The 15093-nt window shown below is 42.1% G+C and overlaps 2 protein-coding genes across 2 annotated transcripts; both read right to left on the bottom strand.

Annotated features, from left to right (window-relative positions):
- Nucleotides 1-2855: 2855 nt before the first annotated feature.
- On the bottom strand, nucleotides 2856-6044 carry her13 (hairy-related 13). Its single transcript, XM_058080276.1, has 4 exons — nucleotides 5821-6044; nucleotides 5671-5757; nucleotides 5504-5585; nucleotides 2856-4551 (listed from the first exon to the last, which is right to left on the bottom strand). Exons 1-4 carry the CDS (start codon nucleotides 5875-5877, stop codon nucleotides 4100-4102), a joined length of 678 nt encoding a protein of 225 aa, XP_057936259.1. The 5' UTR covers nucleotides 5878-6044; the 3' UTR covers nucleotides 2856-4099.
- A 2682-nt stretch (nucleotides 6045-8726) lies between these two features.
- On the bottom strand, nucleotides 8727-11284 carry her8.2 (hairy-related 8.2). The gene is made up of 5 exons (XM_058080278.1): nucleotides 11224-11284; nucleotides 11022-11146; nucleotides 10834-10929; nucleotides 10673-10751; nucleotides 8727-9369 (listed from the first exon to the last, which is right to left on the bottom strand). Exons 2-5 carry the CDS (start codon nucleotides 11079-11081, stop codon nucleotides 9071-9073), a joined length of 534 nt encoding a protein of 177 aa, XP_057936261.1. The 5' UTR covers nucleotides 11082-11146; nucleotides 11224-11284; the 3' UTR covers nucleotides 8727-9070.
- Nucleotides 11285-15093: the final 3809 nt, after the last annotated feature.

Below are 15093 nucleotides of genomic sequence, written 5' to 3'. Positions count from 1 at the left end.
CTGTTGAGTTTTATTCATATATTCAAACTTCAATTGAACAAGAAATATAGGTATAGGTTGATACCTGAATTAGGGATGCTTGGATAAATCGGTGGCCGATTAGTATCAGCTAATTTCTGTGAAAAACACATGATTTGCATTTGTGCAGCTAAATGTCTTCCAAAACCTCTCTTGCATCTTTATATACATATATTACAATAAGCAGTATACAGGACAGCAATACTTAGTGACAGACCACAGTTCACTTCAAAATGTACATACAGTACATCTTTGTACACCTTTATAAAACATACCTTTATTAATGTTTCCTCAATGCAACCCCCCTCCACACAGTTGATGTTGCTGTCCAGTTGGAAGTCATTGTTCTGCTCAAAGACAGTTGAGGGTGGCTGGGCTCCCCGGGGATCCGTTTCAGCGCCATATGCTGCTTGCCGCCCGTTAATTCTCTCCCAGGCCAACTGTTGCATTCTGTTGAACTTTGACCCACAATTCATACGCCCAGCTGCAGCTGATGCACGGAGGTTGGATCGTTTCTGATGGGTTTACGTGCTGTGGGATAAAACTGTACTGTATTTTGGAGTGGCCTTTTATTGTGCTGTTTAATCAGCATCTCCGTATGCTACACTGGTGAAGCGGATGAATTATGAATGCTGACTAAAAGATTTAGACAGATGTATTTACTGGGATTTCCGAGCATACTTAAATGCATCAAATTGTACTTCTGCGGTATGAGTTACGTAAGTTAGAGAGTGTTTCTTTTTATTTAGACGCATATTTAAGGCATTGTTGGGATTTTCACAGTGTCCTTGAACACATCTCTGGGTCATCGCGTGACAATGCGGAAGTGTCTTTCGAAGAGGAGTTTTGTGAGGAAAAGCGGTAGAAAATGAATGAATGAGAAACATAATTACACTCTTGTTGATGTGTTCGGGTCACAATACAATTGTAAAAAGTGTTAAGACGGGAATACTACACTATTCTTCCGTCTGCTGCCATAACACAGAGATATGGCTCAACATGACGCTATGCGGTCATAGGGGTGGGTCAAGGTATGGACGCCGGGTGCAATTGTGTTGGTTTCTCTCTTTGAAGAACCTGAGCCAGCTTCTATCTTTACTGAGGTCTTTTCAGCTCTGCGGGCTTTGACGCTTCCCTGCTTTGATCACTGTGTCTCCTTTTGCAACTTGTTTCCTGCCACTTTCACACCCATCCACCACCCGGTCCTATCCTAGGAAAGTCTTCATGACACCAGACGGTGCCCCCCCCAGTCAAATATGTCCTGTCAAATATGAATAATGTCAAATATGATGCAGAGCGAATGGAATGAAATGAATATAATGTACTTTTTTTAGTATGAGTTTTGTCCAACAGGAAGGACAACATTCTTCTGGTGGTTCCACACAATCCACACAGGATCTAACAGCAGTTTGTCAAGGAGCTCATCCCATCAAAGGTGAGAGCTTGGAGGTGTTAATGGGAACACACACACACACACACACTGCTCAGTTTTGAGCACAGAGGTTGAAAAGAAGTTTGTAAACCAGCTCTAGTATTGGAAGTAACTATTTTTTGCAGAAGTACTGTAACTAATTTTCTATGGTGAAGAGATAATTGCATAAGTGTGTCTTTTTTTTACTTTGTACAAATAAAATTAAAGAAAAAAACAACAGGTAGCAAAAAGCTGTAATGTCATGAGGAAAGGTTGAAATGACGATACTGTCTAATAACTAAATAGAGCCCAGTAGACATGAAATAACACCCCCACAGTCTCCTTTACACTTGTATTATTCTTTGTTTACATTGCTGTAACCTTAGCATGCTGCTGAGCTACCTAGTTAGCCTACAATTTATTTATTCCAATTTAAGAAAATATTTCAAAAACATGCATGCTAGGTTAATTGGCGACCCCAAATTGTCCATAGGTATGAATGTGAGTGTCAATGATTGTTTGCCTATATGTTGTATATGTGTGTGTATATATATATGTTTATATATATACCGAGCTGGGATAGGCTCCAGCATGCATGCGGCCCTCGTGACGATAAGCGGTATAGAAAATGGATGGATAACAAACAGTGGGGAAGAAGGACAAAGTAACAATACTGATGTACCAAAATTCTACATATGACTTCTCTTTCAATATTTGTTTTAATTTATTAATTAAAGCCGCCACGAGAGGGCGCCATGTTTGAACCGGAAAGTAGCGAGGGATGACTGTATGTTGTGCTGTCATGCTATTACATCATGTCATGTGTTTACATATTGTGCTTTAATGTGCTGTTAATATGTTAATATGCATTGCTCTATTTGAAATAATTAAAATCCCGAAAAACAATGATTCGGATAGTAGCCGACCGTGGCAAAAGCGTCAAGCGATCCAAAACCAAAAACACACAAACACCATAAAACAAATTCAATATGAGAAAGGCACATGATCAAAAGGAAATGCAGAGGAAATGCTGCAAATGTCAAACCCACACACAAAGCAGCACAACACATGCATGACATTAAGTCCTGCAAGTTGACTGAACAAAACGCAAGGTAGTCAGCCTACCAGGGTTAAACGTCCTTTTTTCTTCTGTTAATTTGCAGCATTTCTTAGGGGTGTGTGTGTGGTTTTGGCATAAAGCAGCATTTTCCTATTGCATGTCTTTTTGGTTTTGATCATTTCTGTATTAAAGTGGTGACAGCGTAGATTCAAGATGCAAAAAGTCAATGCAGTCTTTAATATCAGTTCCACATGAATAACTATTCATAATATCTGTACTTTTTTCCATCCCTACAATGTGACTTCTTCACCAATTCAAATGAAGCAGCTATAATAACCTGCATATTGAGTCATGTTACACTTAAAGTATCTTTACAATCTTTTTATTCAGTCGTCTACACATCATAACAGCACAATAGTCTAAAGGAGGTTACTGGACAAATAAACTACAGTGGAACCTTGGTTAGCATCCGCCTGGGTTAGCGTGATTTCTCCTGTTTATGGTACAATATGGCGAATGGTAAATACACTGCATGAGTCATCCGATGAGCTAGCTAGCTAACAAAATGGCAACCGGAACCGGCAGTCAGCGGTTGACTCGCAAAACTGTTAACACAAAACCCGTTTTTGTACTTTTACAATTACAGTTTTGTATTCATAGAAGTGGCAAAAGGGATACATGACACAAACATTACTGAATTCAAGAAATAACTCATGGCAAAACAGGAAGGTGGTGTTGTGTGTTGATCTCGCTGCCACATCGTGTCTTTGGGAAGTCACGTCAAGAATCTTGTCTTCAGTGAAGGTAGAAATAACCTTTAAATATAAATTTATCCTTTTCATTTATGGTTTATATGCATTTGATTCGAATCTGTGTGGAGTTTGCATGTTCTCCCCGTGGGTGGGTTTTCTCCGGGTACTCTGGTTCCCTCCCACATTCCAAAAACATGCTAGGTTATTTGGCCACTCCAAATTGTCCATAGGTATGAATGTGAGTGTGAATGGTTGTTTGTCTATATGTGCCCTGGGATTGGCTGGCCACCAGTCCATGGTGTGTACCCCGCCTCTCGCCCCAAAGTCAGCATTTTTGACTTTCAGGAATGGAGTACCGGTAATTGCATTTATATTTTTCATGTGGGAAAAACTGACATGTTTAGCGTCTGGCAGACCTTCTGGAAGACATTCTAACCAAAGTTCCACTAAAATGGTCTTTCCGAAATACGATAACAAAAAATATTTATATTAATCAGAGGCACTGCCAAACATAATTTGTTTCTAAAAGAGCTCTCTTGTACCCATACTGGTCCCGTATACAGTACATCAAACAGGGGTTTCTGCCATCTTGGTCTTTAGTGGTGAAGTTGTGAGCAAGGAATATCCACTCTTGATCAGAAATTCGTGCTGCGCAAAAATCAAAAACGCTTGCTGCAGACTTTTTCTGTGGTTTTCCTGGTCCTGGTATTCCTGGTAATCAATTCAGAGAGTCCAGGTATAATTCCAAGGAAGATATTATTTGCAGAAGTAGGTGATTATTAAGTGTTCATTTTGGGGTGGGGTCTTTCCTTTCAGTAAGGGTAAGTAAGGGTAAGGCCTGTCCGCACTCGTGAGCCCCTACCAGGGTCTCCACATAGACCTGGGGCAGGTTATCGTGGGAATGCCCAGAGCTTCCCTGCTCTCCAAAGCTTCCACGGTGCTGTGATTGTGCTCACCGTCTGTGTCCTCCAGGTCGGAACACAGGTCTTCGCTGGACGTGCTGGAGGGGGCCGGCGAGAAGGACGAGCCGCTGGACACACTCCTTCCTCCGGGCGAAGCCAGCGCGGAATGCAACATGTCTCCGCCGCCGTGCCACGTGCTCCCGGGGGTGTCGGCGATTAGATCCATCAGCACGTCCCCCAGGTGGTCTTCGTTCAGGGGCATGCACTCCAGGAGGTGGTTGAGCAGCTCGGCGGCCACTGTGGCGTCGATGCCGGGGCAGGTGGACACAAAGGTGTGGACCTCGTGCATGCATTGGATGTAGCCGGCTGCAAACCTCTCGCTCGCGTCGTGGCTCAACGTGTCTGCTTCTGTGGGGGTGAGGAGATCCAGGAATTACTACTCGTTTGGAATGCACGGTAAATTCAATCAATGAAACATAAGACCTGGGGGAATAGCTGCTGCCTATATGGTAATGGTAATGGTTTTATTTCATTTGAACATGCATCAGATTCCAATTGAGTGCATCCCATAATCAGTTCCCAGTTCCACATGTCCAAAAGGAGTAGGAAGAAGCAAAGCTTATTAAATCCTACCCCTCCATCTGGTACTTTTACAATCAGTAACATTTGTTCACTTCCTGCTTTCCTAATATAGTTTAAGGTTTTTTTATTTATTTTTTTGCCCTGTACCGAAGTACGAGGTGATATGCTGGGTAGTGTGCTATATTGAGCATGAGTGTGTGTGTGGGGGGGGTCAAAAAGGTGTACTCAAGGAGAAAATGATGCTCATAACCCTATAATAATACATACAGCATGCTTTGTCAACAATATAATATATTATTAATATTCATTCATTTTCTACCGCTTTTCCTCACGAGGGTCGCGGGGAGTGCTGGAGCCTATCCCAGCTGTCTTGGGGCGAGAGGCGGGGTACACCCTGGACTGGTGGCCAGCCAATCACAGGGCACATATAGACAAACAACTATTCACACTCACATTCATACCTATGGATGTATGATTTTGGAACGTGGGAGGAAACCGGAGTACCCGGAGAAAACATGCAAACTCTACACAGAGATGGCCGAGGGTGGAATTGAACCCTGGTCTCCTAGCTGTGAGGTCTGCACGCTAACCACTAGTCCACCATGCAGCCCTTTATTATTATTATTAAAAACAATATATACTTCTTCACATATGCAGTTTGTATTGGTTTTAGACCTCCAACCTGTGATTTCTCAATTTGGTGGAGAAAGTTTGGAGAGCTTTGAGTTCCAGGAATAGTAAATCCATAAATTTCAGCAGTAATTCCCAGCACTCCTACCTTGTGATCTGTTCTTAAGGATGCCCTCCACCTTTTTCACAGTCATCTCCAACACCTCAGCGTTCTCCATCTTGGAGTGCAGCTGTTGAGAGAGAGAGAGAGAGAAACATGGAGTCCAAACGTCTGCATCCTCGACAACCAGACGAGGTAAGAAGGTAAGCACTCACGTCGGAATCATCCAGCAGACCCCGCAGCTCCTGCAGGCTCTCGTTCATGCGGGCTCTCCTCTTCTTCTCCACCAGAGGTTTCCTCACCTGCAACGCAACACTCGGTGAGTCCCTTCCTGTGCGCATGTCCGTCAAGTGCATGCCGTTTACCTTTCTGTCCGCTTTCGAGCTCTCCTCCTCCTTGTCGGGCCGAGCGGAAGGAGCCATGTTGCTTTCGGTGTGGGTCCTTCTCCTCTCCTCTCTGCCTGCCGTGTGTTTATTGCGGAACCCGAGTGAGACGTGCAGACTGTTGTTAGTATTTATAGGGCGTCATTTGCATGTGAATGGCGGCCGGGCTGGTCCTGCTGGGGGACGACAGGGCGCACACGGCGGCAGCCAATAGGAAAGCGGCGCTTTGTCTCCGCTCAGCAGCACGAGACCCGGATGGACTTGAATGCGATTTTATTTTCTTGTGTTAAGGCAACGACCACCTCGTTTTTCCTCCGTGGGAAATACAGTATTAGCCTAAAAGATGGAAGCCCAGCATCATTCTGAAATATTAGTATGGTATCTGGCAGGTCGTTCAATTATTTCACCCCCTACATTATTTAAAAAAAAAACAAAAAAAAATTAAACTGTATTATGGAAAGCAGGAAGTGAACAAATGTAACAGTTACTGATTGTAAAAGTACCAGATGGAGGGGTAGGATTTAATAAGCTTTGCTTCTTCCTACTCCTTTTGGACATGTGGAACTGGGAACTGATGAATGTTCAAATGAAATAAAACCATTACCATTTCATATGTGATTATTACAACAATAATGCATGGGTCCAAAGTGCGTTTTGTTGTTGTTGTTGTTGCCCCAGGCGGATATAAAAATATAATTAATTGTAATTAGAAAAAAAAATATTATTATTATTTGTGTTCTCCAACATATATTGGACAAGCTAACTAAACCTTATTATCACCTGTAATGCACAGAATTTAAGTATAGTGCAATATTTCAGTATAGCTGGAAAAAGCTCAGTCACCCCTGACATCATATTTTATGCTAAATACTCTAAATACCTCTCATTTTATCTCAAAGTCCAAGCATTGTCATCCTACAACTGATGTGTGTCGTCGGAGCATCTTTCCGTTCGCCTCCATGCAGCTTTCCGCCCGACCGTTCTTCCTCGTCGCTGGCTTTTGTTTCCGAGCCTCAGCAGATTGAGGCGCCTGTTGGGCGGATGTAAGGCGATGCCTTCAGTTGGCAGCTGCCGCAGGCCTCTCGACCCAAACACAATCAGCCGGGGGAATTAAGGGCCCTTATCCAAAGAAAGCGACAGGTGTTGGCCTGCGCCTGCTGCCTGATGCGTTTCTCTCCCTCTCATTTGTTGACTCCTAATTTGTGTGCAACAATATTCCTGTGTTATCTGCTGCTGCGACGCAAGTCGACAACAGGCCAGGGGCCAGTTACGGCACATCAATGATTTTTTTGTTGGCATATGTAACATAAAAATAAAAACATTAAATGAGGCCTGCATTGGACTCTTACCAAGGATGGTCAAAATAAAGCAAACAAAATCTAATTAAGCTAACTTGAAACAAACACATAGCAAGTTTCATTGGTGCCTAATAACCATCATGTCCTTGCTACAGTATTATTAAAGTTATGTACAATACATTATTATGCAAATAGGCATCACAATGGATCAATTGTGCATGCTTGATGAAACCGGTGCACAACAAATTGAGTGCTTTTCATGCACGGAAATGCCACTATTGCACGTCATTCCACAAGAAGCGTCAGTTCTCTACTGCCGCAAACGAAGGAAGCGTCTCAGACCTTTGAAGTGGAATGGTTTTGGCACCTCACCCCCCTTCAGATCTCAGCTTCATGTCTTTAATGGTGCAGACTGGGAGCAGCTGTCCCGACCGGCCTTTGTTGGAGGGGCTGGATGAGGGACCGAGCATCCCCCTCTCTGTCTGCTACCACCTGGCTCCATGAAGGGGGCCACTCATAACCACCACAATGGAGGAGAATAGGCCATATGTACATCTTGAGATTTGGAAACGCGTTGATAATGGACATCACTGGACAGAATACAGTCATGTTAGTACTGGAGACCGCATATTCACACCAACAAAGTAACAAGTTTGGACAAACATCAGAAATACTGTATATCCCTAAGGAGAAAAGCCAAAGGTGTCGCTGGTGTAAATTAATGTTTTTTTTCCATTTATTTCTACAATAACGATTCACACCTTCATACATGCAAAAAACAGATTTTCTCTGTACTATTTATTCACAAATTTTTACAAATTTTTATCTGGACATGTACTGTACTGTTCATACATGTGTGCAAGGTTAAGCGCTTTGTTTACTTGTGAATGGAATGAATGATCAGGTCATTCATTCATTCATTCATTCATTTTCTACCGCTTTTTCCTCACGAGGGTCGCGGGGGGTGCTGGAGCCTATCCCAGCTGTCTTCGGGCGAGAGGCGGGGTGCATGTTTTTGGAATGTGGGAGGAAACCGGAGTGGAATTCATTCATTCAATCAAAATTTTCTATGCCAGTTATCCTGACTAGGGTCGCATGGGTATGCTGGAGCCTATCCCAGCTGACTCCCAGCTGCATAGCACCCTGTACTGGTCACCAGCCAATTGAATTGAATCAAATCAAACGCTTGGGCCGCACGATGGGCGAGTGGTTAGCATGTTGGCCAGGAGATTGGGAAGACCTGGGTTTGATTCTCCGCTTGGACCTCCCTGTATAGAGTTTGCATGTTCTCCATGTTTATGCGTGTGTTTCCTCCCACATTCCAAATTGTCCATAGGTATGAATGTGAGTGTGAATGGTTGTTTGTTTATATGTGCCCTGTGATTGGCTGGCAACCAGTCCAGGGTGTACCCCACTGTATGCCCAAAGACAGCTGGGATAGGCTCCAGCATACCTACGACACTAGTAAGAAAAAGCTTGGACTCCCCTGCATTACACCACCAATTCTGTTTGAAAATCATTGCAGAAATTAAATTAAATTAAATGAAACACTTAAAAACTGGACAAAATGCAAGCAAGCATCCCTCAGTATTAAACAATATCTTTATTACCACAGGTGTTAATGCAAACCTATGCAAAGAAAGTGGTTCAAGAAAAGAAAAGAAAGACAGCAGATACATTATAATAGCAAATAAATAAGATGTTAACACAATAAATACATGAAAGATTAGTAAGAGCCTTCTATAATGCAGGCTACGAGAAGTCAACTTCGGAAGGGAAGTACCAAGAAGAGGTCTGTGTAGAATCAGTTTAGCACACCTACAACAATAATGGACTGGAACAAAAGCGCCCCAACATATTTGTCTCCTGAGCAACATATCTATAAGATACATAACAGCTGATGGCCTAACAACATGCTGATGGAACCCAGAGCTTCACCAGGGCCTCCACATCTCCAGCATCCCTAAACGGGAGCCGTGCAGCGCCGCTCGCTCTTGACAGGGCTGCCTCTGGTCTTTTTTGACGGGCGTGCCGAGGGGTCGGGCGCCCTCAAGTCTGGGCGTGGTCCGGAGAGGGCTTTCTTCAGTGGACTTGGGCAGGGACTTGAGGAGGTGGTTGAGCAGGCGGGAGCCAAGGGTCTTGTCCATCCAGTCGCAGGTGAGGAGCATGCTGTGCACCTCATGCATGCACTGGATGTACCCGGTGCTGTACTTCTGCTGGGCCTCCAGGGGGTCTGCAGGGGATAGACGACTTGTTAACATGGGTTATAGTGACCTCTGGTGGTTAGCACTAAAACTGCGCCCAGTTTGAAGAGTGCCCTCAGTCAATGATAGTGGGAAACTACTTCTTATTTTCCACTACAAATAGCTTACAAATAACATTTTACAGAAGCATATTGCTGAGTATTAGCATATGAAAATTAGCTTACTGAAATACAGTGGAACCCGTTTTTTTTCCACACCCTGGCTGATAGACGTGGATCTAGCATTGTTGCACATTTAACCTGTAACTTTAGCCAAAAACAACCAGGAATAGAATGACAATAGAATCTGCTTAGGTCGACGCCCCTCTGACTGAGTTACTGACGTCAACATAAGTGGTTGTCCATGCAACTGAAACCAGATTTAGCCAGTCAATGCTTACATATTTACTTGCGACTTTAGCCGGGGACAACCAAAAATAGGATTACCCGCTTATGTTGACGCCCCTCCGACTGGCTGACTGATGTCCCCATAAACTGTTATTATATGTAACTATTCTGTTTTCCACCAGAGAAAAACAGAAATAGAATTACAATAGAACCCGTTTATGTTGACGCCCCTCTGACGGGCTAACTGACATAACCGTAGCCGATATAACCGAAACTAGTCATACATTGCTTGTACATTTACTTCTGACTTTTGCCAGAAACATAAGAGTCATTTTTTAAGCTAATACCGCAGTTTGTTGACATGGTTGTCTTCCATTTTTGCATATTTTTATTGTCGCTATAACCAAAACCAGTCTTACTTCGCTTGCATATTTACTTGTGACTTTTGCCGCACATAAGAATGAGGGATTTTTGAGACAACTATACTGCAGTTTGTGGATAGGGTTTTCTTCCATTTTTGCATATTTTATTTTATTTATACTCTCATCCAACTTGTAATGTCACTGTATGTCTTGACTACAGCGACAATAAAGCTTTTTTCCATGCACAAATCTTTTTTCCGGAGGCTAACAATAAATAAATAATACATTTAGTAAGTTGCTGTGGTAGAATCCAGGCTAATAGTCTTATTTTGAGGTTTACTGTAAATGTTCATGCTGTGTAACTAGACAGTAGCTGTGTCTTTGTCGTGTATTCAAGTGTGTCGTGATCATGATGTCACCATACACGGACACATGGTTTCTCATAGCAATGACCCCCTTAGGAACTATGCTAGGACGCTTTTCATTTATATACCAAGAACACGGCGGACCAGGACTGGATGAGTTGGTGGACTTAAGTGATGACAAACAAGTTCGATGACACAAATCAAGCAAGCGTGTCTTACCATTGACTTGGTTAGTTTGGATGTTTTGGAGATGTTTCACCGTCATCTCCAGGATGTCGGCTTTCTCCAGTTTGGATTGCTGTTGGAAGCGAATGGGGCAATGTTCAAGTTCACGTTCTTCATTCTGCTTGAGGGACAACTGAGACATGAGGAGTACTCACATCAAGCCTGAAGGCGCGGATGACAGTTTCCTTCAACTGATCCAAACAATTGTTTATCCTCTCTCGTCGTTTCCTCTCAATAAGAGGCTTCCTCAGCTGCTCAGGATAGGAAAAAAACAGAAGACAAATTAAGTTAATGAAGTTAGGCAGTGAAGCTCAAAGGTCCAGCAGATGAGCGTATCCAATACCTTCCTCTCCTCTTTTGCTCTGTGCTTTTCTACGCCGTGCGCCATAGATGAAGCGGTCATGATGCTGAAGGCCTCCTCTCTGGATCTCAGCGTGTCTCTAGGGCACTCGGCGTGCTGCACGCCTCCTTTTTATACCAACATGATTAGCATGTGAATGCACCGACTCTCTGGCTGTGGGATTTTCCCACACACGGGCTCCTACCAGTCAAGACTGTCAGGTCACTGCTTCCATTCAACGGGCTCACCCGGAGGGCCGGGTCTGAATGGAGTGGGAGGGGCGGGGGGGCACATGCAACAGATGTCAAACCTGAAACCATGTGCTCCCTTGCAGGCCTCCACCCATGAAAAGTGCAGTTTCCTGCTCTTGCAGAGATGAACAAGGGTGTGCAGTTACCGTGGATTCGCCCCGAGGAACTCTGGGTTACGTTACACCTGCAATCCATCCAGGACACAAAGGGTTAACTAATGGCCTGGGAATAAGGAGTATCACAGTCGATTTTTTTCATGAATTTCAGCAGAATACACCGCTTAAATCAGGGCTGTGCACACTTTTTCCACTTATTGCCACACTTGATATTTTGTATAAGTTATATATATTTCAAGGAATAAGTGCAGCTTTGTGATATATGTGAAATAGCGTATTATTAGTATGAACCTCAGTCTTTGCTCTTTTTTCCCCATTTTTTTTTTTAATTTTTCAACTGTTTCAAATTTATATTTGTAAGGTTTATTCATGAAATATTAAGACTTTATTCCCAACCTAATTTGCCAAAAATTACAACTTGATTTCCCATTTGTTTGGTTCTCATAATATTGCGACTTTTTTCAAACTCTACACTATTAAAATAGAATACCATATTTTTCTCTTAATATTTTGATTTTATGCCTGAATGTTACAGGTTTTTTTCATTTCTGCTGTTGTCTTATACAAAATTTTCCAAATATTTTAATTTTCTTTGTGTCAATTCTTACTCCAACTTGAATTTCCCAAATTTTGTTTCTCATAATATTACAACTTTTTAAAAATGAGAAATTTTTTCATGGATATTTCAACTTCGTGGTACTAAAAATGTATTTTTCCTCATGATACTATGTTCTTTTCATAAACCTTTTCTCATTACATTACCATTTTTTCATTTAATATTTAGATTTATTATTGTAAAATTAAAAAAAAAAGTTTTCTTGTTAGATTATACGCCTACAGTGTGCTGCCTGCTCCCCCAAATGGCCCCCAAGCACCCCTGGGAATCCCTAGTTTAAGATGACTTCCCTGACTTACGTATGTCGACATAACCGTAACCAGCCATTGCTTCCACATTTCCATACTTCCCGTCCACATTTAGCAGCGATGCTACAGTAAAGAGAAGGAGAATGGGAAATGATTTTTGAGCATTCCACAGTTTGTTGACATTGTTTTCCCCGACTTGTAACAAATGTAACAGGAGCATTTTGAAAAGTCTGATGAAGATGAAAGGACCTTAGGTCCTACACTGAAGTGGTACTTTGTTTCCTGTTGCCCCTCTGACCCGTCTTCCTTTCTTTTGATTGATTTTGACATCACCACAAATCTGCTTTTGCACAACATGCGTTGACATAAATGGGGCGATTTTCCATAGCAATGACCCCTTTGTCAACCATGGTCAACCACCATCTTTTTTTTGCAAACAGAACTCACTTAAATGGGTTGTTGACCTAAACGGATTCCACTCTACCCTCAATAATTAGAATCTTGATTCTTATATATTATAATGACACCTATGGATTCAATCTACGAGTTGCACAACACTTACATGTGACTGATGGAAAAATACTGATACATCGTTCTCTCACACACAGCGTAGCTCTGACTTCCACACCAACTTCACTTTCACTTCTTAGAGGCGTGCGGGCAACCGCTGTTTGAATGCCAAACTCCTGCTTGACAGGAAGTCAAACCCGCACTAAGAAAATGACTTGAAAAAGGGCTAACAGAGGGATTAGAGGAGCGCTTGAGCGGAGCACAAAAGTCCCAACTCATTCAGTCCGGCACTTCAGCCGCGGGCATTTGATTAACGCTGACATGGAAAACAAAGCATGTGAAATTTTCCCTTGTGAGATAATGACAGAATTCCTTAATGAAGTTATTGCTGCAGTCTGTGGCTCCATTCATATGATGATCAAACATGGAGGAAACACTCAAATACCTGCAGTGGGACCAGCTGACTTATTGACCACACTGTCTTTTCCAGTCCTCAGCATCTGCTGCTAACCGTTTTAGCGAGCAGATGTCAGCTTGACCAGATGCCCCGCCGTCTTTGGCTCCCTGGACGCGTCAGCCCGTGTTTTGAAGCCACGCGACTGCCAGGCGAACGCTGGGTCGTGGGAACAGGAGTAGAACAATGGCTTGTATTCATCCACGCTTAATCAGCATGAAGAGAGTAATGACCCCCAGAGAGGGTGGACAGTCCTGCCAGAGAGGAGATCTTTCAAGGCGTGCATGCGTGGCTTTTCTCCGGGTACTCCGCTTTCCTCCCACATTCCAAGGTGCTAGGTTAATTAGCGACTCCAAATTGTCCATAGGTATGAATGTGAGTGTGAATGGTTGTTTGTCTATATGTGCCCTGGGATTGGCTGGCCACCAGTCCAGGGTGGACCCCGCCTCTCGCCTGAAGACAGCTGGGATAGGCTCCAGCTTACCCCTGCAACACTAATGAGGATAAGACGTAAAGAAAATTGATGGATGGATATTTAGTACATACGTGCACTTGAGGACTTTATTTGTGGAAAATGACATTTTTTTCCTTGGTATGATTAGATATTTTTAAATATTATTTAATGACTTTATTTTGCTATTTTTCTACTATATTCTCATAAAATTATAGTTTTTTTTCATTTTTGCTGTTAATTTAAATTCAGAAACCTTCCATTATTTTTTCTTGCAAAAGTATGACTTTATTTCAAGTCATAGTATATACTTATACTTATGACTATATACATAGAATATTATCTATTTCTCAAACTAATTTTCCAAACATGTTTATTCTTTATTTTGTTTGCGTCTCATAATATGAGATCTTTTAGAAACATTTTTTTTCTTTAATATTTCCCCCTCACATGACAACTTTATTCTTGGAAATGTATGACTTTTTTTTCTTGTACATTATTTTATGTTTTTTTCTCTTTATTCTCTTATTTTCCCAATTATTCAAATTTATTTATAATGAGAACTTTTAGAAACTTTTTTCTTTAACATTTCCCCCTCACATGACAACTTTATTCTTGGAAATGCATATGACTTTTTTCTTGTACATTATTTTATGTTCTTTCTCTTTGTTCTCTTTATTTTCAAACAAATGTGTTTGTTTTTAATTTCGCCCATATTCTTTTCACAATATATAGTATAACTTTATACTTATAACAATTTGACTTTATTCCTGTAATATTACATATCTTTCCCCAATCTAATTTTCTTCAAAATCATACTTTGTTTTGCTTGAAAGCTTAAAAAAATAACATCTTTCTTCTCCAATATTTCAACATTATGCATTTAAAATGACATTTATCCCCTTCATGTGACAGTTTTGCAGCCTTCTGCTGTGTGACTTTGGACACTACACCAATAATCCAAATCCACAAAGGGTTAAGTGGAACCTGCAGGATCCAATCCAACCTTCTTGAAAGTGAAAGTTTATCCCAGGACTTCCAATTGTGTGGTTCGGGTCACCATCATATCAACACCTTCACCGCCCTCCAGTCACAGCAATGGGCCGGGTGCGCCCTCTAGTGGACATTCATTTACTGTGCACCAGACGACGTGGGCGATGTTGCAAATTTGGGCATCGATCGATAGCAATCACAGACAAGGGTACTATCAACGATACCGATACTGAAACAAAAACAAATATTGACCCTAAATATTTTAGCTCCTTGCCCTCAAAGCCCTCCTGTGTCCAATAACGTATTCACTGACTTTGTAACGTGTAAAAAGTACGACAACAGAAAAATATCGATCTAGTCATGTCAGTTTCGTTCCGTCGGTATTACCACCCTTGGTATCGGCACGGTCGATATTCGGATGATCCGCCCAACCTGC

This window comes from Doryrhamphus excisus, chromosome 8 (genome assembly GCF_030265055.1).
Source record: "Doryrhamphus excisus isolate RoL2022-K1 chromosome 8, RoL_Dexc_1.0, whole genome shotgun sequence".
Classification (NCBI taxonomy): Eukaryota; Metazoa; Chordata; class Actinopteri; order Syngnathiformes; family Syngnathidae; genus Doryrhamphus; species Doryrhamphus excisus.
Note: the sequence above shows the minus strand (reverse complement) of the source record. Positions and strands in the feature narration are given on the sequence as shown.